The 22,586-nt window shown below is 35.0% G+C and overlaps 1 protein-coding gene across 1 annotated transcript; it reads right to left on the bottom strand.

Moving 5' to 3' along the window:
* Window positions 1-5,128: 5,128 nt before the first annotated feature.
* Window positions 5,129-21,581, bottom strand: LOC141338062 (tudor domain-containing protein 5-like). The gene is made up of 16 exons (XM_073843629.1): window positions 21,353-21,581; window positions 17,739-18,170; window positions 17,489-17,640; window positions 17,321-17,404; window positions 17,175-17,231; window positions 15,526-15,694; window positions 15,244-15,422; window positions 14,912-15,126; window positions 14,625-14,834; window positions 13,933-13,999; window positions 11,879-12,076; window positions 11,642-11,785; window positions 8,528-8,641; window positions 8,317-8,457; window positions 5,384-5,531; window positions 5,129-5,304 (listed from the first exon to the last, which is right to left on the bottom strand). Exons 1-16 carry the CDS (start codon window positions 21,579-21,581, stop codon window positions 5,129-5,131), a joined length of 2,715 nt encoding a protein of 904 aa, XP_073699730.1.
* Window positions 21,582-22,586: the final 1,005 nt, after the last annotated feature.

Here is a 22,586-nt window from a genome sequence, read left to right as displayed (position 1 = left end):
CTTTTAATCTGAGTCCATTTCATCTGATGTCTTTTTGTTTGATGACTTTTAAACTGAGTCCGTTTCATCTGATGTCTTTTAATCTGAGTCTGTTTCGTCTGATGTCTTTTTGTTTGATGTCTTAATCTGAGTCCGTTTCGTCTGATGTCTTTTTGTTTGATGACTTTTAAACAGTCTGTTTCGTCTGATGTCTTTTTGTTTGATGTCTTTTAATCTGAGTCCGTTTCGTCTGATGTCTTTTTGTTTGATGACTTTTAATCTGAGTCCGTTTCATCTGATGTCTTTTAATCTGAGTCTGTTTCGTCTGATGTCTTTTTGCCTGATGCCTTTTAATCTGAGTCTGTTTCGTTTGATGTCTTTTTGCCTGATGCCTTTTAATCTGAGTCCGTTTCGTCTGATGTCTTTTTGTTTGATGACTTTTAAACTGAGTCCGTTTCATCTGATGTCTTTTAATCTGAGTCTGTTTCGTCTGATGTCTTTTTGTTTGATGTCTTTTAATCTGAGTCCGTTTCGTCTGATGTCTTTTTGTTTGATGACTTTTAATCTGAGTCCGTTTCATCTGATGTCTTTTTGTTTGATGTCTTTTAATCTGAGTCTGTTTCGTCTGATGTCTTTTTGTTTGATGACTTTTAATCTGAGTCCGTTTCGTCTGATGTCTTTTTGTTTGATGACTTTTAATCTGAGTCCGTTTCGTCTGATGTCTTTTTGTCTGATGACTTTTAATCTGAGTCCGTTTCGTCTGATGTCTTTTTGTCTGATGCCTTTTAATCTGAGTCCGTTTCGTCTGATGTCTTTTTGTCTGATGCCTTTTAATCTGAGTCCGTTTCGTCTGATGTCTTTTTGTCTGATGCCTTTTAATCTGAGTCCGTTTCGTCTGATGTCTTTTTGTCTGATGCCTTTTAATCTGAGTCCGTTTCGTCTGATGTCTTTTTGTCTGATGCCTTTTAATCTGAGTCCGTTTCGTCTGATGTCTTTTTGTTTGATGACTTTTAATCTGAGTCCGTTTCGTTCGATGTCTAATTGTACGAGACCTGATCTAATTTTTCCTGAGACCTGAAGCCTTTCAGTCTAAGACACAATGCCGTTTTGTCCTGTGACTGCCGCCTTTTAGTCTGAGGCATGAAACCTTTTCGCTGTATGGCTGAGGTCTGAGAATGTCCTAAAATGTACACTGTACTTATGAGAAAAATAAGGTGGATAACAGCCAGTGATCAAATCTGAAGTTCCTCACATTTACAGTAAATTGAGTGCTTCAGCTCTGAAAAAAAAGTGCTGGATACTGGATATCTCTGACTTAATAAAATTATTCTGAAATTTCATTTTGGAAGACAAAATTCACAAAACAAGGTGTCTGAAACCAATATACAAATTGGGTAATTGATTTTGGACTCAAAACCTTAGTTACTGAGATATGATAACTTGATAACTAGTCTTCTCTACAGTTTGTAAGTCCACATATTGACTCTTTTCCAGATCCTGGGGGTAGAAAAGCAGTCTCTATGGTAACCAGTGGCATCTTGGCAGGGAAAATGTCTGTGTGGGTCAGTTAACCAGGGTAATATGATTTGCCATGCAGCAGTGTGCTTTAATTTGATCCGTATCAGAGCTCCCTTCCCTCTTGCGTTTGCACAAAGACTCTCCTAATGGCAAAATTCACTGCGTCATTCTCCAAATTCTCTCAAAGTTCATCAGTGCGAAGCTTTCAAGCTTTCAAAAAGAACAAAAGAATGATTAAACAACCCATTTGGTGATGCTAATGCGACAGAAATGATTGTTTTGATGCTCCACGGTGGCAGAATGCCGAGATATGATGTGAAATGAAAAGTCCTTATGTAATTTGTATTTTCTGTCACATGAATATAGACATACTAGCATTGCTCTAACAAACAAAAGTTTACCCACAAAAAATGAGTCACTGCCTTATTTTGCTTATCGAGTTCATCTTCCATTATTGGAGCTGGCAGAGGTTAGCAAAAGATATTAGAATTCATCAGCTGTGGCAAAGCATATTATAAGCTTGAGGAAACAGAAAGAGGAAAGGCCTGGACTGCTTTTGATTTGATTTTATGGTTCATTTTCATTAAAGTAGTGAGAAAAGACTGACATGCATTACGTTTCAGAACACTAAACCGTTAATGGAAATGAAATCAACCTACTTATGAATGTAACCACCTGTTATTTTGTTCGTGAATAATTTCAAATGGCTGAAAATATTGGCAGACTGTAACATTGTGGGAGGATCCTAAGCCATATTTAGTGTTCTTTTGACATGAATATAATTAAGTCATATTCATGAAATTAAAAGTCAAAATTATGATACGAGATAAAAAGTCAAAATGATGGCATAAAGTCAATTATAAGTCAAAATGATGAGAAAAAAGTTCAATTCATGACAGATCATTATTATGAGATAAAAGTCAAAAACATTAGAGCATTAGCAGTCAATGGCATAAAACAATATTATGGCATGCTATGACATGTTAAGCTGTAATTATGACAAGTCAGCTATGAGATTCTCTAAATTATGACACAATTATAAATTAAAAAGTTGAAATTATGACACCTATTTTGAGATAAGTCAATTACAGCATAAGCCATAATTATGATAAAGTAGATATTTTGACAAGCTAAGTAATAATTATAAGTCTTATGGGATAATATCAAAATTATGACATTGAATTGACAAGTCGAAATATGGACATAAAAGATGAAATTATGACAGCTATAGTTATGAGGTAAAGTCAACTATGGGATAAAGTCTTAAGTGGAAATTATTATTACTTAGTCATCATTTTGAAGAAAACGTTAAAAAAATGGCATAGTGAATTATGACAAGATAAAATTCAGATTCTAAGTCAAAATTATGAGATAAAAAAATATAAATTATGACAGTCTTGAAATAAAAAGTCAATTACGGCATTAGTAGATATTATGACATGCTAAGTTACAATTATGACAAGTCAGTTATGAGATAACATCAAAATTATGACACTCAATTGGCAAGCCGAAATTTTAAGATAAAACATTGAAATTAGTTTTAATTATAAGATGAAAAGTCAATTATGAGATCAATTGAGAAGTCAATTGAGACGCAAGGTGAAATGATGACATACTAGGTCATAATTTTGAGAAAAAAAGTTCAAAATTATGACTTCTCAATTTCAATAAAAAGTTAAAATTGTCAATTTAAAAAAAACCTGTCAATTACAGCTTAAGTCATAATTATGACAAAATCGATATTATGACATGCTAAGTGACAATTTTGACAAGTCGAAATTTGAAGATTAAAAAGTTGACAAACTATGACAGCTATAATTATGAGAAGTCAATTTTGGAATAAACAAAAATCTTAATTTTATTACATGTTGAAATATTTTTTTTTTTTAATTGAGTCAAAATTATGAGATAAAGTCATTTAGGATAAAATTCTGACAATTGACAAGTCAAAATTGAGAGATAGAAAGGTTGAAATTATGCCAGTTATAATTGAGATAAAACGTCAATTATGGGTATTAAAATGTTAAAGTTGAAATTGAGATACCAAGTCAAAATTTTGAGATAAAACATTTAAATTATGACAGCCATTACGAGATAAAAGTTAATGACGGCATAAGTTATTATGACACGGCAAGTTATGATTATGACGAGTCCGAGATAAAGTCAAGTTCAATTGACAAGTCGAAATTTAGAGATAAAAAGTTGAAATTACAACAGTTGTAATTATGAGATAAGTTATAGGATAAAAACTAAATTGATGAAATATGGCCTAGTCAATTATGACAAGTTGAAATTAAGATACTAAATCAAAGATAAAAAGTTTAAATTAGTCATGAGATGAAAAGTCTATTGTAAGTCATAAAAGACAAAGAACAAATAAAATCCTCATATTTATGACAAATCAGACTTGTCAATTGTAAGCATGATTTTTGAATTGTGTGACAGAAATGGATATGCAAAGCCATAATTACGACATAAAAAGTCCAAATTTACCTAAGCATGATTTCTCTTATGTGGCAGAAATGGGCTTCCATACTCAGAAAAATGTGTTTCTTCAATTAAACTTCATTAGCTTAGCGTCCAATGCTAATTTGGTTTCTGCAACATTCAGCTTTTGTTTCTCCCTCCCTAAATGAGGTAATATTTTTGCCTTCCCCAGCTGGTCTTGTTAAGACACCAGGCATCTTCAGGGCCTCGAAGAAAGCTCATTAAGAAGCCATTAACAGTAATTGGACCAAACAAGGAAGATTCAGAACCGGCGGAGCTCTCTAAACCTGTACCCCTTTCCTTGGCTCCACTGTTTGTTTGGCATGTTATGAATGCACTTGGATACACAACGTCCTGTTTGAGTAATTTAATATTTCAACATGCTCAGTGGAGCAAAGACCCACCCACGGTGAATTCTGGGTCAAACTAAATACTCAAAAAAGCGGAAAACCAGTGGGTGGAATTGATCAAATGTACAAAAAAAGAAAACAACCGATTGAATTTTGTACGCTGTTGCACGTTTTTATAAACAATCCAATGAAACTAGAAAACACTGGCCACAGAAGATGATCGGTAGCATGTCCACGTGTATAAGATCATATCAAGTGCGTAACGAAAAATAAACTTTGACATTGTCTTGCCTTCGCAAGAGTGACAAATGTTTTGTGAAAAATGACAGAAAAGCGATTATAGTATTCAGAAATAGTATTCAGATAGTTTTGTCATACCTAAAAAAGATATCAGATGCAAAACAGACACAATTTTCAGTATATCCTCCTTTTTTTATCCCATTTTTTCTTTATAAAACTCTTTAGTTCTTATTAAAAGAAAAAATCTGAATCGAACACTCGAACAAGCAGCTTAATAACAAATAAAACAAACAAATTGGCAGTTTGGTCCATAGTGAAAACATAAAAACAAAACTTTAGCACTGTACTTGCAAATACATACAAATAAAGAACAATCTGCGACTGGAGAGATATTGCGCTAAAAGTATAAGAAATGTATCTGCTTTGACGTGTCCTCTGCTGCTTTTCTTATATATCATTTGATATATTTTCCTGGGACGTGGCAGCCAAAGAAACAAAGGAACAAAAGTTATTGAACATGACGAGAGTACAAAACACGCACCGCTTTTAGTCCATCAGGCTATGTGACCGGAGCGCCACTGTAGGATGTTGGCCCCGGCGGACAGACGCGCAGCTGGTCTCAGAGCTAATGGAGATGTGAGGTTTGGACCCTGTCCCAGGTGAACTGGACTGCCGAACAACTGCATCATGAAGTGGGAAAGCTGTGGCTGGACTGGAATAACGGGTACACCTGGAAAAACTAGGAAAACTCATGACGTCAAAGCAAACTAGGTTCAGATTTCATATGAAGATATTTCGTATTGTGGTACCTGGATAGCTGGAGTTGATCCTGATGGGGATAGGAGTAGGTGGGCTGGTGCATGTTTTTGGAACAGGTTTTGGTTTAGTTGGAGATGCACACATCTGAGGTTCACTTACTGCTGCTTGGGCAGGTGGAGGAGTAGACACAGTCTCAGGCTATGTGAAAAAACATGAAAACTGATGTAGATCATTTAATTTGCTTTTAAAAATGTTTAAAGGGATAGTTTACCCAAAAATGAAAACTCTGTCATTAATTACTCACCATCATGAGTTCCAAACCCAGACCTTCGTTCATCTTTGGAACACAAATGAAGATATTTTTGATGAAATTATAGAGCTTTCTGACCGTACATTGACAGCAATGTAACTGACATGTTCAAGGCTCAGAAAGGTAGTAAGGACATTGATAAAATAGTCCATGTGACATCAGTGGTTCAACCATAATGTTACAAAGCTATGGTAATAATTTTGTGTGCAAAGAAAACAAAAACAATGACTTTATTCAGTGATTTTTGTCTTCTGTGCCAGTCTTCGCTGTGGATTTCATCAAAAATTCCTTAATTTGTGTTCCGCAGATGAACGAAGGTCGTACGGGTGCAACATCCAAAAGACTATTTTTACTTTCCAAAATATTTGTAATGATTTTACATATTGATTAATATTAGATATTAAGTTAGGCAAGTATGTTAACATAAAAATTACACTTTAGCTACTCTGTATAAAAAAATTAAAAAACTTTCTCACAGAAAGTTATAGCCTAGAAGCATAGCGGGTGGAGTTATTTTCAATATATGATTTAGGTAAGCAACATAGCACAACGTTTCCATAAATATAAATAAGATTGCAATGTGACACTGATTTTATACAACAGTAGTTCAATAAACAAAAAGTTAAAATTAAGTGACTTACATTTTAGACACCGGTTTTGCTGACGAAAAGTTCTTATCAAAACCACAGCAGAACTTTTGTATGTCTGAGAGCATCACAAATCAATGTTCTGTTACTGAATGAATCCACGTTTTTGAATTAATCAACTGAGTCAATGCTTTAGTAACCCATTCATAAAAACAGTTACCTTGTTTCTAAATGAAACAGTCATTTGAACGAATCTGTTGAATGAAGGACTAAATGACTCATTCATTCAAACGTCCATTTTTGGTTTCTTATTTAAAAGTATCGTCCACTTTTCCCCAACATTTCTTATATGTATGTTCCAAAAATATTTAAAAAACTAAAATTATTTTGTGGTGTAAATGCAATTATGGCACCTCAACTTCATAAAACTGTCTGTGTAAATACATCTAATGCCACTTAAGATGTATGATATTCTGTTTCTTCTGCAGTGGAAAGAAACAATGTTTGAAACAATACAAGAATTTGATGTGAAAGATGACACATTTAATAAGGTTTTGTTAGATACAGCAACTCCTTTTCAGTTAATTGTTATTTCTACCTTTTCCAGTCACAGAGCACTTTATTTTGAGAGTTGTTTAAGTGAGAGAACATCTGTAACTTAGTCCAGATTGGGGGAATTGTAATGTTTAATAGTTTTTTATTATGTAAATAATTTTATCCGTTGCATGAATCGACTAAGAAAACTGCAATCGGTGAATCTCTGTGGAAAAAAAGTAATACTATTACATAGGGGTCGGCAATATGACCCAAATCTTATGTCATAATATGAGTAATTTTATCTTACGATAAAGATATAAATCTCAATATCGTTGTTTTTGCTTTAAATAAGGTCAACATTTTTGATACCATAAAAATTTCATAATTCTTGTCACCAGTGTCAATATAAACCAAACTGGCCAAAAAAAAAAAAAAAAAAAAAAAAACACAAAACAAACAAACTTAAGCTCAATGAAGACAAGTAAAAAGTCAGCGATTAAATAAGAATAAGAAAATATAATAGGACAAAAAACTACAGTAGAACAAGTAAATAAGAAATGCTACATACAGTACATTGTATAAAGTAAATCGAATGTATAAAAACACTGAATATTCTTCTTAATTATGTATTTCTCTTATTAAAGTTACAAAAGTGATTTAGTCAAGAGCAGTGAGAGATTTTCTCTTTTTTGTTTTGTCTGATTAACATGAATGACAGACAGCAGGAATATTAGACTGCTGTCACTTTAAGACCTACCCGGATCCAATATAGTGTTACACGTTTTCTTTCTTAGCTGTTTGCTTTTACTTAAGACTTAAATTACTGTGTTTCGACGATACTTGCAAAGACGAGCATTTAGAAACATACAAGCTCAGAAACTTTCGTTCTCTTTCGCTTCTGATTGCGCTTCAACAGCTTAAAATAACATTTTTAAACCGCAATGCTTAAAACGCATCCAGACTATGTTTTCGTGACCATGTAGCACAACGTCACGTGAGTATGCAATGCGATAAAAATTATAGTCCAAAATCTCTATCAGTTGACAAATTTGTACGGTTTAAGTACCTACAATGGGCCACTTCAGCTTTAATAGAAACAGCAACTGCTATGTTAGATTGTGTGATTTTATCCTGCAAATAGCTGTAAATGACTATTGCATGTCTCTTGTAGAAACTTGCCTTTTCCGACGAACCGTTCTGTTGAATGATTAAGCAGATGAACCTCTGCAGAGAGGCTAATTAACATTCTCATCTAATCACCACACAATTAAGATCAACTGCCTCCCAAAGGGCTCGGCGGGAGAACGGGAATGTAATGGGGAACAATGCGTCAGGAGATTAAATCTCCAGACGCACAGCACCTCATGTCATTCTGAGCGATGGCTGTGTGCTTAACGCTCTGAGGAATGAAAGTCTAAGTCTTGGAGCTTCATTCATAAGCACTGGGATCAGATTTTACCTCAGGCTTTACCTCTTTTTACCTGTCAAATATATTTGACAATCTATATCTGTCACGTCATGTCTATTGTGGACGAGACGGTTTCCTTACTTTTGATTCATCTTCGGTCTTGATGTCTGGTTCGAGCTTCGTCTTATCGGTTTTGTCCTCGGATGTCCATCCCTGATCCCATTCACTGCTGCATAATGAGTCTTTAGCCTGCGGAGCCTCAGACGGATTTACTTTCCCACTCTGAAAGGAAATATGAGGTTTAAAGAAATTAATTCGAAATATTATTGTATAAATGTGTAATATGACTTACTTTAGCTGCAGTGTTGACGTCAGAAACATTTATACACTCGAGGGCAGGAATGTCGAGAGATGAGTCCACGTTTATGGAGGAGACGTTAGTTTCTCCATTTTTAGAGCTGGAAACCTGTAAATTATTGTGGTTAGTTGCCCACAAAATTTATTATAAAGCTACTGTAATATAATGCATTGTTTTAATAAAATAAAAAAATTAAAATTATAAATATAATAGCACAATATGGTTTTGTTGCATACAAAAAAAATACTGGAAATATTTGTGAATTACTAAGTGTAAATATTTAAATGAATATGAATATATATAATATAATATATAATTATATAAATATATTAATTTACATAATAATGGTAATTAAAGCCTTATTGCCCTGCATTGAAAAAAAATGCAGAACAGACAGAATGGAAATTTAATAAAAAAATAAATACTATTTTATTTATTTTTAAAGTTGTGGACTGATTTCAACTATTTTAGCATCTTTTTCCCTAAATCAACTGGTTTTAGCTGTAACCTGCTAAACAAACTGGTTTTTGCTGTTTTTTCTAATTCAATTGGTTTTTACTAGATTTTTAGCTGTAATTTACTAAATGAACTGGTTTTAGCAGGTTTTAGATGTAATTTACTAAATGAACAGTTTTTTTTGTTAAATCAACTGGTTTTAGCTGTTTTTAAGCTTTTTTGCTAAATAAGCTGGTTTTAGCTGTTTTTCCTAAATCAACTGGTTTTAACTAGATTTTTAGCTGTAATTTGCTAAATGATTTGGTTTTAGCTGTTTTTTGTTAAATCAACTGGTTTTAACTTTTTTTTTTTACTTTTTCGCAATATAAGCTGGTTTTAGTTCAGCTTTTTTGCTAAATCATCTGATTTTAGCAGTTTTTTCTAAATCAGCTGGTTTTAGCTGATTTTTAGCTGTAATTTGCTAAATGAACGTTTTTTGTTAAAGCTTTTTTGCTAAATAAGCTGCTTTTTGCTTATTATTTTCAGCGTTTTTTGCTAAATCAACTGGTTTTAGCTGGTTTTTAGCTGTAATTTGCTCAATGAACTGGTTTTAGCTGTGATTTGCTAAATCAACTGGTTTTAACTAGATTTTAGCTGTAATTTACTAAATGAACTGGTTTAAGCAGGGTTTTTTTTTTAGCTTTTTAAATAAATAATCTGGTTTTAGCTGATTTTAGCTGTAATTTGCTAAATGAACTGGGTTTTTTGTTAAATAAACTGTTTTTAGCTGTTTTTTTTTTTTTTTTTACTTTTTTGCTAAATAAGCTGGTTTTAGCTGATTATTTTCAGTATTTTTTGCCAAATCAGCTGGCTTTAGCGTTTTTTTTCTAAATCAACTAGTTTTAGCTATTTTTTAGCTGTAATTTGCTAAATAAACTGGTTTTTAGCTGGGGTTTTCAGTATTTTATAAATCAACTGATTTAGTTGGTTTTAGCTTCTTTTTTGCTAAATCAGCTTGTTTTAGCAGTTTCTTCTAAAAAAACTGGTTTTAGTTTAAGTTTTTTTGTTTGTTTTTGCTAAATTAGCTGGGGTTTTTTTTCTAAATCAACTGGTTTTGGCTGTGTTTTAGCAATTTTTTGTTAAATTGGTTGTTTTTTTCAGTTTTTAAATGGACAAGAAAAATGCATCTGAGTAACTGTTTGAGCAAAACCTGATATATGCCAATTAAAGGGATAGTTCCCCCAAAAACGAAAATTACCCCATGATTTACTCACCCTCAAGTTATCCTAGGTGAATATGACTTTTTTTTTCTTTCAGACGAATCCAATATATTAAAAAATATTTAAAAACCCATTATATTTTAAAATGTCCTGGCCTGTCCAAGCTTTATAATGGCAGTGAATGGGCGTTTAGATTTTGTCCAAAAGTCCAAAAAGTGCATCCATTCATCATAAAACGTGCTCCATATGGTTTCGGGGGATTCATTAAGGACTTTTGAAGCAAATTGATGCGGTTGTGTAAGAAAAATACCCATATTTAAAACTTTATAGACCTTTTTCCTGATTAAACGATGAGCGCCGCCATTACGAATTCTAACGTCAGATTGAATGCTTTTCTGTTCCGGTTTCCATAGGAACCCATTCAAATAGTGTCCATCTGTTTTTAATGTAGCTAACGTCCGCTGCTTCGTGTCATCTACACACTCATTAAAGTGAGGCACTGACAAATGACGGTCATTACGACATTGCCAAGTGATGGCGCTATGGAGCCATGTGCTTTTTAAAAACATTTTAATAGGTTTAACATTAGTTTATTAGCTTGGAATATACCCTAATTTGACTAGAAACAATGCAGACCGGAAATGCAAAGGATTCTTTCAGTTAAGAGTCGGACTTACTTCCGTGTTCAGGAAAAACGTCTATAAACAACAATCTCTAGCTTCTGCTAACTGTAGTACACACGATCACGAGAGAGTGGCATTCCAGCAGATGACGTAAGCGAATGCGGTGACAAACGTGGAAGCGCAGAGAAGAGAGCAAAACAAAACATCAGTCAGGAATTAGAAGTACAAAATGGAATTTGTAAAGAGAAATTTGGAGGACTTCAATATAAGGTTTTCCTTTGCTGTAAACAAAACTTGGCTCTCATAAGACTAGCATATTCTCACCGGAGCTTATGCTATGCCTACGTCATCCGCTGGAACATCACTCTCTCATGTATGTGCGTAAAACAGTTAGTGGAAGCTAGAGATTATGGTTTATAAAGATTTAAATATGTATGTGTTTCTTACACAAATGTATCAATTCGCCTCAGAAGTCCTTTATTAACCCCTGAAACAGTGTGGAGCACTTTTTATGATGGATGGATGCACCTTATTGGACTTCAAAATCCCAACACCCATTCACTGTCATTATAAAGCTTGGAAGAGCCAGGACATTTTTTAATATAACTCCGATTGTATTCGTCTTAAAGAAGAAAGTCATATACATCTAGGATGGCTTGAGCGTGAGGGGTCAAGGGGTATTTTATATTTTTGGGTGAACTATCTCTTTAAAACCCTGAGCTCCCAAACACCCACAAGATCCAGTGAAATTTCACATAGCTAACTGAGTTTCACTGCTTTACGACCCATCAGTGCTGTAGTATGATGCTGGATTTGTATGTTAAAGATACCGTTTGTGAGGAGCTCAGAGAGCCATTTCCCTGAAAGCAGATCTGGGTTTCGGGAAAAGAGGTGGATGATGAGAGAGACTCCTTTACTTCCTCGAGCTGGTCATCTCCGAAATAAGACGTCACTGGGTTGAACTGCCCTGACACCTACAATGCCAAACGAAAAGAAACCAGCAACTACTGATAAGATTCTTATTAGGTTTTATGAAAGTGGGTTTAAATGAAGATTCGTGCTCAGACCAATCCATAAGCCATAATGGAGGGAAGGGCGTGGCCCTCTTTCTGTAGGGCGAGGTGAATGTAAACATCTTCCTCTGTGTTTGTGTCGCACAGGAAGAGCAACAGGAAGTCCTCCTGGTAGCTGTGGATGGCGGCCACCAGAGTGCGCTCACAGCACATCTTCTGGAAAGAGTTGATCGCACTCTGAGTCCAATTGCTCTGAGAAAACAGAAGGAAAATGTAAAGAGAAAATAACTATAAATGTGACAAATAGAGCAATAAACAGCTTTTAATGAATCGTTCAAAAAGACTCACATATTAAGGGGTTACTAGTTTGAATCAGCCAAATGAATTACTCAATCACTTAACTCAGAAGTTAGTAAATCAATATCTGACTCACTCACTGAACAGGGAGTCATCAGTGCTTTAGCAAGCCTTATTGCTTGCATTTAAAAAAGCTAGGCAGAACAGACAGAATAGATATTTTATAGATAGATACTGTTTTATTTATTTAATAAATCCTTCCTTTTTTGTAGATTTGTTTACTACATCAGCTGGGTTTAGCTGTTTCTTTTTTGTAGTTTTTTTCTGATTTTAACATTTTTTTTAGCAGTTTTTTTTTATTACATCAACTGGTTTTTGCTGGCCTTTTTTCTCAAAAAACACTATCGTAATATAAATGATAACAGATCAAAATTGTCAAGAAAATTTTTATTTTTCTTTTATATTGCCTACTCTTATTAGAAGAATTTAAAGGGGTCATCGGATGCCCATTTCCCACAAGTTGATATGATTCTTTGGCGTTTTAATGAAAAGACTATAACATACTTATGGTTATATATGAAAACAGATTTCTAAATGGTAGTGTAAAACAACACCCTTTTTACCTTGTCAAAATCAGCTCTGTTCACAGCAACCAATTTTGTTGCATGGCTCTTTAAATGCTAATAAGCTCTGCTTACCCCGCCCCCATCTCTTCTTGGGGTGACAAGCCGTCATGTTTACTTTAGCTGCATTTAACCGTGAAACTTGCCAACTAGCACATTATTAGGACTTTGCAAAGATTCATAAAAAAACCCTTATTCTCACTTCTTCTGTAGGTGAATCTGAATTACGAATGATTCACGTGAACATAGACACATTTAGGTAGATTGTGGGGCACATTCCCTTCAAAAACGAAAGTAACGCTAATTGTCTGTGTCTTCAGCGGCTCAGATGTTGGGAGTAAACGACGACTGCTATAATCATTATCACATCCAACAATAAAACACCTCAATCGCTTAGGAGCCATTCTTGTCTACGTCCCTGCTCCGGACTCTACACAATGGCAGTCGGACTGTTTACAACTCACTCAGGGTAAGCTGGCTGTGTCAATCAACTATCGCGGGAGCGGTCTTGGTCGGTGTGACATCACACAATCAAGAAGCTGAGAATGGCTTCATTTGAAAAAAGGGAAATTATTTATAGGGATTACAAAATACCACTGGTTTGATTTGTATCATTATAGGGTGTTTGTGTACACACACTGCCAACACACATTTATGTTCAAACACAAAAAAAGTGAGTTTTGCATCTGGTGACCTCTTTAAGTAATAGTTCACCTAAACTGAAAATAGTCACAATTTACTCAAACTGTGTTTTAACTAACGGGCAGCCGTGTCCTAATGGTTAGAGAGTCGGACTTGTAACCCAAAGGTTGCAGGTTCGAGTTTCAGGTCCGGCAGGGATTGTAGATGGGGGGAGTGAGTGTACAGCGCTCTCTCCACCCTCGATACCACTGAGGTGAGTCCCTTGAGCAAGGCACCAAACCCCCTCCTGCTCCGGGTGTGTGTTCACGGTGTGTGTGTTTACTACTGTGTGTGTGCACTTGGATGAGTTAAATGCAGAGCACAAATTCGAGTATGGGTCACCATACTTGGCCACACATCACGTCCTTTCCTTCCTTTCGTTTTATCGCAATCAACATCATTTTGAATTATTATGTTTTAAGTTTTTCCATCTAATATTTAGATTTTTTTTTTAAATGAACAAAAATGTTTTCAATAGCTTTAGTTTGCATTAACAACACTGCTTACCGTGATGGGCCGAACTCCAGCTAACATTGCCGGGACAGCCTGAGCCGGAAGATCAGCGTAACATGCTCTGGAAAAATTTTGATAGTATACAAGGCAGCAGAGACACAAACAAACATGCCCTGAACAAATGCAACATCTTTAAAGGGGCTATATGTAACTTTTTCCCAAAAATAAATGTAACAATAGCCTTTTTATTTGACCATTTATGACTCAAACATCTCCTGATGAGCATACTGACACCTTGTCAGCTCACAGTGGGTGCACCTATAAGCCTGTATCCTATTTTTCCTATTTTCTGTCAGGTCGGATTTTTTGCGTGCTGTCTGCGGATGTGACGTCAAGCGCGTTCATGTTAAACATTTTAGATCGCTCTTGCCATCACCGCTAGTCCGCAATTAGCCTACAATATATGTATTTGACTGTTCTTACCTTTGTAAACATAATGTTGACTTCTTAGCAGCGGAGCGTGCGATGCAAAGCGAGCAGAAAGGAAGAGCAGTTCCGTTTTTTGGCCACAGGTGCCAGTCGCGAGTTCAAATTTCAGAAAGTTACATATAGCCCCTTTAATTCACAGTATAATACTAATAATTGCAAAACCATTCGAAACCTCAACCAAGATTTTACAAAAAATTAAAATTAATCTTAATGTTTCAGTTTAATAGATGCTTTCATTGTTTAAATTATGGACTTACTTGAGAAACCGGAGGCTGTTTCGTTCCACTTTTGTGATGTCTCCGAAGTCAACATAGTACACTTTCACTTCAGTATCACTGAACAGCTCATGGATCACCACCCGGTAGAACCACATGTCTCTGGGGGCCACACAGCACACCTGACCTGGCCGCACATACGCATCAGGCAGTCTGTATCTCTCCGTCACATCTGGGTAGGAGTAACAGCTCCTGGAAACAGGAATAAGCCATGTTTAGAATGATATATTACTCAAACCCAACCCAAATAATGATGAGAAAAGAGATACCTCATTTCAATCATCATGTTCTCCAGGGCTCTGGCCTCTTTGTTTTGGCAGAAGCGGATGTAGAAGTGACTGGGAGACTCTGTCTGCTCCACCAGGACGGGCACCAGCTCTCTCTCCCTCCTGCGGACTGGAGGCTTCAGCTTCTGGCAACGCACCGCGTCTGGAGGAACCACTGAGACTTGACTCACCACCAACTCTGGAAAAAGATCTACCATCTATAACAAAAAAAAAAAATATCAAAAGTTGTGTATGAATGTCACATTATATTCTTAAGTTTACTTTAGATTGATATGGCAGGGAATGATAATGGATTATCAGTAATGAATCCTAACCTGATGGATGGTTTTATTGGTGACTCTGAGCTCAGTGTCGGACTCTTGGGAGTCGGTGTATTGCTCCACCTCTATGCGCTCCCAGGCAGACTCTGCACAGCTGAAGTAATAGGCCTTGCTGGAGGGACTCTGAGATTCGTTTGGGAGACTGGAAGTGGTGCCGTGACCCGAGGATAATTCTTGTAAAAGAAATACATCACAATCAAAATCTCATTAAAGATGATCAATAAGCTAGGAGCACTCATTTGTCTGTTCAAATCAATATGACATAGAGCTAAGTACCAGGTTCAGTGGGTTGTACGTCATTTGGTTTGAACTCCACAACCATCCACTGGTTTTCACTCTCGTCAGCACCTTTTTGGATGGATAATGTGTCACTTAAAGCCCCAACCATTTCCGTCACGCTCAGAAACCCATACTGGCTCACCGGTAACTCCTCACCATACATTCGCTAACAGCAAAAAAACAGACTGTAGATTAGGACAGCTCACTGGCGCCAACTTGAAACATTTTCATAGAGTGATACACTATTCCGAGCATCAAATTGAGGTTTACTTTGTGTTACCTCTGGGTGACTACATATTACACTTTACAGTTTCATCCAAATATCTATGGAACCTTGTTTCTGCCACAAGATTAAAAAAAAAAAAAAGTAATTGCCCATCTCACAAGAGAGTGAGTTGTGAGTTAAATCTCACAATTCTGACTTTTTTTCTTACAATTCCGAGTTAACATCTCACAATTCTCACTTTTTTCTTCTCACAATTCTGAATTAATATCTCACAATTCCAGGTTTATGTCTCACAATTCTGAATGTTTTCCCACAATTTCGAGTTAATATCTCAAAATTCCAAGTTTACGTCTCACAATTCTTACTTATGTCTCACAATTGAGTTACTGTCTCACAATTCCGACTTTTTTTTCTTCTTTTTTTTACAATTCTAGGTTTGTCTCAGAATTCCAGGTTTATGTCTTACAATTCAGAGTTAATATCTCAGAATTCCAAATTTATGTCTCCCACAATTCTGAGTTAATATCTCACAATCCAACTTTTATCTCACAGTTCAGAGATAATATCTCACAATTCTGACATTTTTTCCTCACAATTCTGAGATATCTCACAATTCTGACTTTTCCTCACAATTCTAGGTTTATGTCTCACAATTCTGACTTTTTTTCTCACAATTCTGAGATAATATCTCAGAATTCCAAGTTCATGTCTCACAACTTTGAAAAAATTGTAAGAATTGAGAAAATTGTAAGATTTAAACTAAAAAAGTCAGAATTGTGGGACAATTAGGTTATTTTATATTCTAGAGCAGGAACAAAAAAACTGAATTGCAAGACTTAAACTCAGAATTCTAATAAAAGAGAGTTGTGATATAAACAAAATTTGAAGATATAATCTCACATTTCTGGGGGAAAAAAACAAATGTAAACTCACTTTTGCAGAATGTCAACTCACAATTGTGAGAAAAAAAAATTGTGACTTTTCTCAAATTGTAAGAAAAGTCACAATGACCTTCTCTCTTTTTTCATTCAACGGCAGGAAAAAAAATTCTGAGAATAAAAAAGTCAGAACTATGAGTTATAAACTTAACTTACAATAAAGTCAGAATTTAAACTCAGAATTGTGAGATATAATTCTGAAAAAAATAAAGGCTCAAAAGAGAAAAGTTGCAGTTTAGTCAGAGAAATCAGAATTTAGGTTTTGAATTGTGAAGAAAAATGTGAGAATTCTAAGATATAACCTCAGAACAGTAAGAAAAAAAGTCAGTATTGTTAGATTACAAAGAAAAATGTATCTTCTTTTTTCATTCCGTGGTGACAACAGGCTTCCATCAGAAAACGAATAAATAAAAAACATGCAAAAACGTACAAAATACATTTTCATATTCAGATTTGGTCTTGACAGGCTTTGTCAAAAATACCTTGTATTCTATGGGAAGATTGTGAATAGAGATCCCACTGCCATTTTCAGCTACAACCTGAAAAAAAAAAAAAGATCCATATCTCAAAAATAAGCCAAGGTGAGAAGACGAGACAAGAAAGGAGTTTTAAAGCTGTTATATCTGACCTTCCGTAGCTTATCTTTCAGCTCGCGGCTGACGGTGCCAGCGGTGCCCTTCTCGAGAATCTGCTGTCTGAGCTCCTCCTCAAGCTGTAAGAAGTTTTAACACAACAGTTTTGATTTATATATAGCGCAACACAAAATATTGGCCTGATTTCATACAAATATCCACACCTTAAAAATAGTTTCTTCAAAAGAGGGCTCTGCCTTCACAAGCTCTGGTTTAGGAACGGCAGGAGGGGAGTGCAAATCTTGCTGGTTCCTCTCTGGCGGCAAAGTCGCTTTAGGACTAACAGGCTTCTGTTTTGCCACCAAAGGAATGGTCACTGCATCATGGAAAAGACATAAATAATACATCTGAACCAAAAAAAAAAAGAGAATGATATCAACCTATCTGTATTTCATTTCATTATTATATACATACATGGCTTAGAAAAACTTGTCATCAGATGTCTGATCTGATTTTGTGGCATTACGGCGTTCCTCAGAAGCAGTTGCGACCCTGTGCGACTCTGCTGCATGATTATGAAATCTGCGGCAGCCGCCAGCATCTCAGAAATGGAGTAGAAGCCATATTGCATGATGTTGAGCGGCTTTCCGAACTGTGCCACATACCTGGCCTCCAGCTCTGATAATCTGACTGGCCCGTGAGATAGTAATTGTTTAAGTTGGCTGCGCAGTTGAGCCGGAAGGGTGGGTTTTGTTTGGCCACGGCGAGGGAGGATAACGGGCTGGTTCCGTGGGTAAGGTATGTGGAAGTTCCTTGGTGTTCCCCTCCGAAGACTGGCTTTGGTTTTGGAGTTGCGTTGTTTGGACACCAGCTCTTGGATGCCTCTGGTGCTCTCATCTGCAACAGCTGCACATTTAAAAAAAAAAATGCAATAGTTGTAAAGGCTCTGATATACCTCGAGTGAAATTTATGTTATTTTTGAACAACATCAGGCCAAAAATTTAGATTAGATCATTTAGATTAGTTTAGTTTGAAACATCTTGCCAAAACAAACTTTTTGAAAAAGTTTGCTCAGGCTTGTAAGAGAATGTATCACAAGATGTCAGTTATGTTTGGAGAAAAAAAAATGCGTTAAACCACACATGTATCTGAAGGCCACTTTTTTCCCTTCATATGTGTGTGTTAATCTCACTTTTTAACACAATTCCAGTTTAATATCTCACATTTCTAACCTTTTTTCTCACAACTCTGCGTTAATCTCACAATTCTGCCCTTGTCACAATGCTGAGTTTATATCTCACAATTCAAAGTTTTTTTTCTCACAATTCTGAATTTATATCTCACAATTCAAAGTTTTTTTTTCTCACAATTATGAATTTATATCTCACAATTCTGATTTATTATCTCACAATTCAATCTCTCTTTTTTCTCACAATTCTGAGTCTATATATCACAATTTTTTCCTCACAATTTTAATTTTCTTCTCACAATTCTGACTTTATATCTCCCAATTCAAATGTTTTTTTTCTCATAATTTTAAGTTAATATCTCACAATTCTGACTTTTCCCCCTCACAATTCTGAGTTTATATCTCACAATTCAAATGTTTTTTCTCGCACTTCTGAATTTATATAATCACAATTCAAATATTTTCTCCTCACAATTTTAATTTTTTTCTCACAATTCTGGCTTTATATCTCACAATTCAAATGTTTTTTTCTCACAATTCTGGGTCAATATCTACAATTCTGACTTTTTTTCACAATTCTGAGTTTATCTCTTAATTCAAACATTTTTTCTCACAATTCTGAGTTTATATCTCACAATTCAAATGTTTTTTCTCGCACTTCTGAGTTTATATAATCACAATTCAACTATTTTTTCCTCACAATTTTAATTTTTTTCTCACAATTCTGGCTTTATATCTCCCAATTCAAATGTTTTTTCTCACAATTCTGGGTCAATATCTCCAATTCTGACTTTTTTTCCTCACAATTCTGAGTTTATCTCTCAATTCAAACATGTTTTCTCACAATTCTGACTTTATATCTCCCAATTCAAATGTTTTTTTCTCATAATTTTAAGTTAATAACTCACAATTCTGGGTTAATATCTTACAAATCTGACTTTTTTCTCACAATTCTGAGTTTATATCTCACAATTCAAAGGTTTATTACAATTCTGGGTTAATCTCTCACAATTCTGAGTTCATCTCTCAATTCAAATGTTTTTTCTCACAATTCTGACTTTATATTTCCCAATTCAAATGTTTTTTTCTCATAATTTTAAGCTAATAACTCACAATTCTGGGTTAATATCTTACAAATCTGACTTTTTTCTCACAATTCTGAGTTTATATCTCACAATTCAGAAGTTTATCACAATTCTGGGTTAATCTCTCACAATTCTGAGTTCATCTCTCAATTCAAATGTTTTTTCTCACAATTCTGACTTTATATCTCCCAATTCAAATGTTTTTTTCTGACCATTTTAAGTTTATATCCCAGCATTCTGGGTTAATATCTCACAATTCTGACTTTTTTCCTCACAATTCATAAGTTTATATCACAATTCAAAAGTTTATATCACAATTCTGGGTTAATATCTCACAATTCTGACTTTTTTCCTCACAATTCAGAAGTTTATATCACAGTTCAAAAGTTTATATCACAATTCTGACTTTTCTTCCTCACAATTCTAAATTTATATCTCACAGTTCTAACCTTTTTTTCTCACAACTCTAAGTTAATTACACAATTCTGAGCTTATCTCTCACAATTCTGGTTTAATATCTCATAATTATGCCTTTTTTTCTCACAATTCTGAGTTTATAACTCACAATTCAAACATTTTTTCCTCACAATGTTGACTTTATATCTCACAATTCAAATGTTTTTTTGTCACAACTCTGAGTTTACCCCTCAATTCAAAAGTTTTTCCTCACAATTCTGACATTATATCTGACATTTATATCACAATTCTCAGTTATCTCACAATTCTGAATTTATATATCAATTTAATGTTTTTTTTTCTAACACAATTGTCTTTTTTTCTCTCAATGCTGAGTTTATATCTCAGAGTACTAACCTTTTTCCTCAGAGCTCTAAATTAATCTCACAATTCTGACTTTTGTGTCACAATTCACAAATTCTTTCTTACAATTTTCTCACAAGTCACAAGTCTGAGTTTATATCTTACAATTCTGACTTTTGTGTCACAAGGCTGAGTTTATATCTTACAATTCTGGGTCAATATCTCACAATTCTGACTTTTTTGTCACAATTTAGATTTTTTTGTCCTCAAAATTTTGAGTTTATATCTTACAATTCAAAATTTTTTTTGCACAATTCTGACTTTTTTTTCACAATTCGGACTGAATTAATCCAAACTGCATGATTTTGATTAATTTGAAGCAATCGAAGGAACATTTCACCCAAAAATGAAAATTTGGCCATTAATTACTGGCCCTAATGTTGTTCCAAACCCATAAGACCTTTGTTTATCTTCGGAACATAAATTATATTTTTAATGAAATCTGAGAGCTTTCTGACCCTGCAAAGACAGGCGAACGCATGCGTTGTGGCACTCTCATGAACACGCATTGAAGACTGACACGGAAAAGAAAACATTTTTTTAAATAAAGCTGTTATTTTTGTTTTCTTCGCACACAAGTGTGTGACTGATGTCACATGGACCATTTTATCGAGGTCATTACTACCTTTCTGGGCTTTGAACATGTCAGTTGTGTTACTGTCTTTGCAGAGTCAGAAAGCTCTCATATTTCATCAAAAATATCTTAATTTGTGAACCAAAGATGAAAGAAAGTCTTATGGATTTGGAACGACATGAGGGTGAGTAATTGATGACAGAATTTTCATTTTTGAGTGAACTATCCCTTTAAAATATTAATGACTCTGAACGTCCAAGTGTTTTTCCAATCAAATGCCCACTAGAGGAAAAAAACCCTTCCAATAATACCAACAGCCTATGACTAGTAATAGAATGCAGCAATTTCATAGTGTATACAGTATAGTCAGTCTTTAAGCCATAAATATGGATTTACCAGCAAACACAAGAGATAATATCACCTTTTAAAACGATGCTCCCGTCGAGGTGGTATTCCAAGTGCACAACATCCGGCATTTCCTTGGCCATATCCAAAACATTTCTGAATCCTAGTAACCTGAAGGGCATGTGGAAGCCCAGCATTGTGTGGTAGTCCTTCTTGAGCTGCTCAGGGGTCAAACCATGCTTAGCAGAAACCAGAAGAGAGCGGACATCCTTCTTCAAACCAGTGAGGAGCTGGTCTTGAGTCATCTTGACAGCTAAAAAAAAGTGGGACAGAGTTTACTTAGTTGAGAGCTGACAAAAACATAACCGTTTAAACGTAAATGTTATTCCATCGTGATGTCAATACCGTAAACATACAAGTGCGAAATAATAAAGACTCAAACATTGCCACTGTTTTATTGACAACACAAAGTGCGCGTGTCTACACAAGATAACCGGCTTTAAATGCATATATTTGTGTGTATTAATAGTATGAATGTGTTTTATAGACGACTACCTTTACCTTTTGTACAAGATAAACGCGTCCTGTCGTTCCGTTCAGATCACGCTACAGGCCACGTTTTTTAAAAATTGGAATTTTGCATCACAGGTGCGCGAACGCGATGACGTCAATGGAGCGGACGTCAAAAATATCCTCTGAAATTGATTTTTTAAAAACAGGAGTGGATGAAGAAATGCAAGTGAAGTGTATTTCATTAGTGTCTGTGTGGGCAGAAGCAGCAGACTTCCTGAGACACGTGCTTCATCAGCATTCAATTAAGCTGCCTGTGCTGACACTGCACTTTACACATAGCTTCACAATATTTTATGTTGTATACTCTTACTTTTTCACGTTCTATTTTTATAAAAAAAAATTAAACAAATAGTCTAATTTCCATTTTATGATAGATAGATAGATAGAATGACCGCACTATAGATAGATAGATAGATAGATAGATAGATAGATAGATAGATAGATAGATAGATAGATAGATAGATAGATAGATAGATAGATAGATAGATAGATAAAATGACCGCACTATAGATAGATAGATAGATAGATAGATAGATAGATAGATAGATAGATAGATAGATAGATAGATAGATAGATAGATAGATAGATAGATAGTGTTGGAATTTACCGGTATTCTAAGAATACCTACTTCCCCCCAGTCCGTTTATCCGCCCTTTAAATAAAACAGTTCGAGTCCGCGTCAAAGTTTAAAGCCAATTTAATAGCAAAGTCAAAGAGTGCTGAGCTCAGGATTCCAG

This window comes from Garra rufa, chromosome 7 (assembly GCF_049309525.1).
Source record: "Garra rufa chromosome 7, GarRuf1.0, whole genome shotgun sequence".
NCBI classification, from domain to species: Eukaryota; Metazoa; Chordata; class Actinopteri; order Cypriniformes; family Cyprinidae; genus Garra; species Garra rufa.
This window is presented reverse-complemented; position numbering and strand designations above follow the sequence as displayed.

Coding starts and splice junctions, on each gene's coding strand:
- LOC141338062 (XM_073843629.1), bottom strand. CDS start 21,581: ATGACTCAAGACCAGCTCCTCACTGGTTTGAAGAAGGATGTCCGCTCT. Junction 18,171..21,352: donor CGGGAGCATCGTTTTAAAAG/GTGATATTATCT, acceptor TTAAATGTGCAG/CTGTTGCAGATGAGAGCACC. Junction 17,405..17,488: donor TTGAAGAAACTATTTTTAAG/GTGTGGATATTT, acceptor AACTTCTTACAG/CTTGAGGAGGAGCTCAGACA.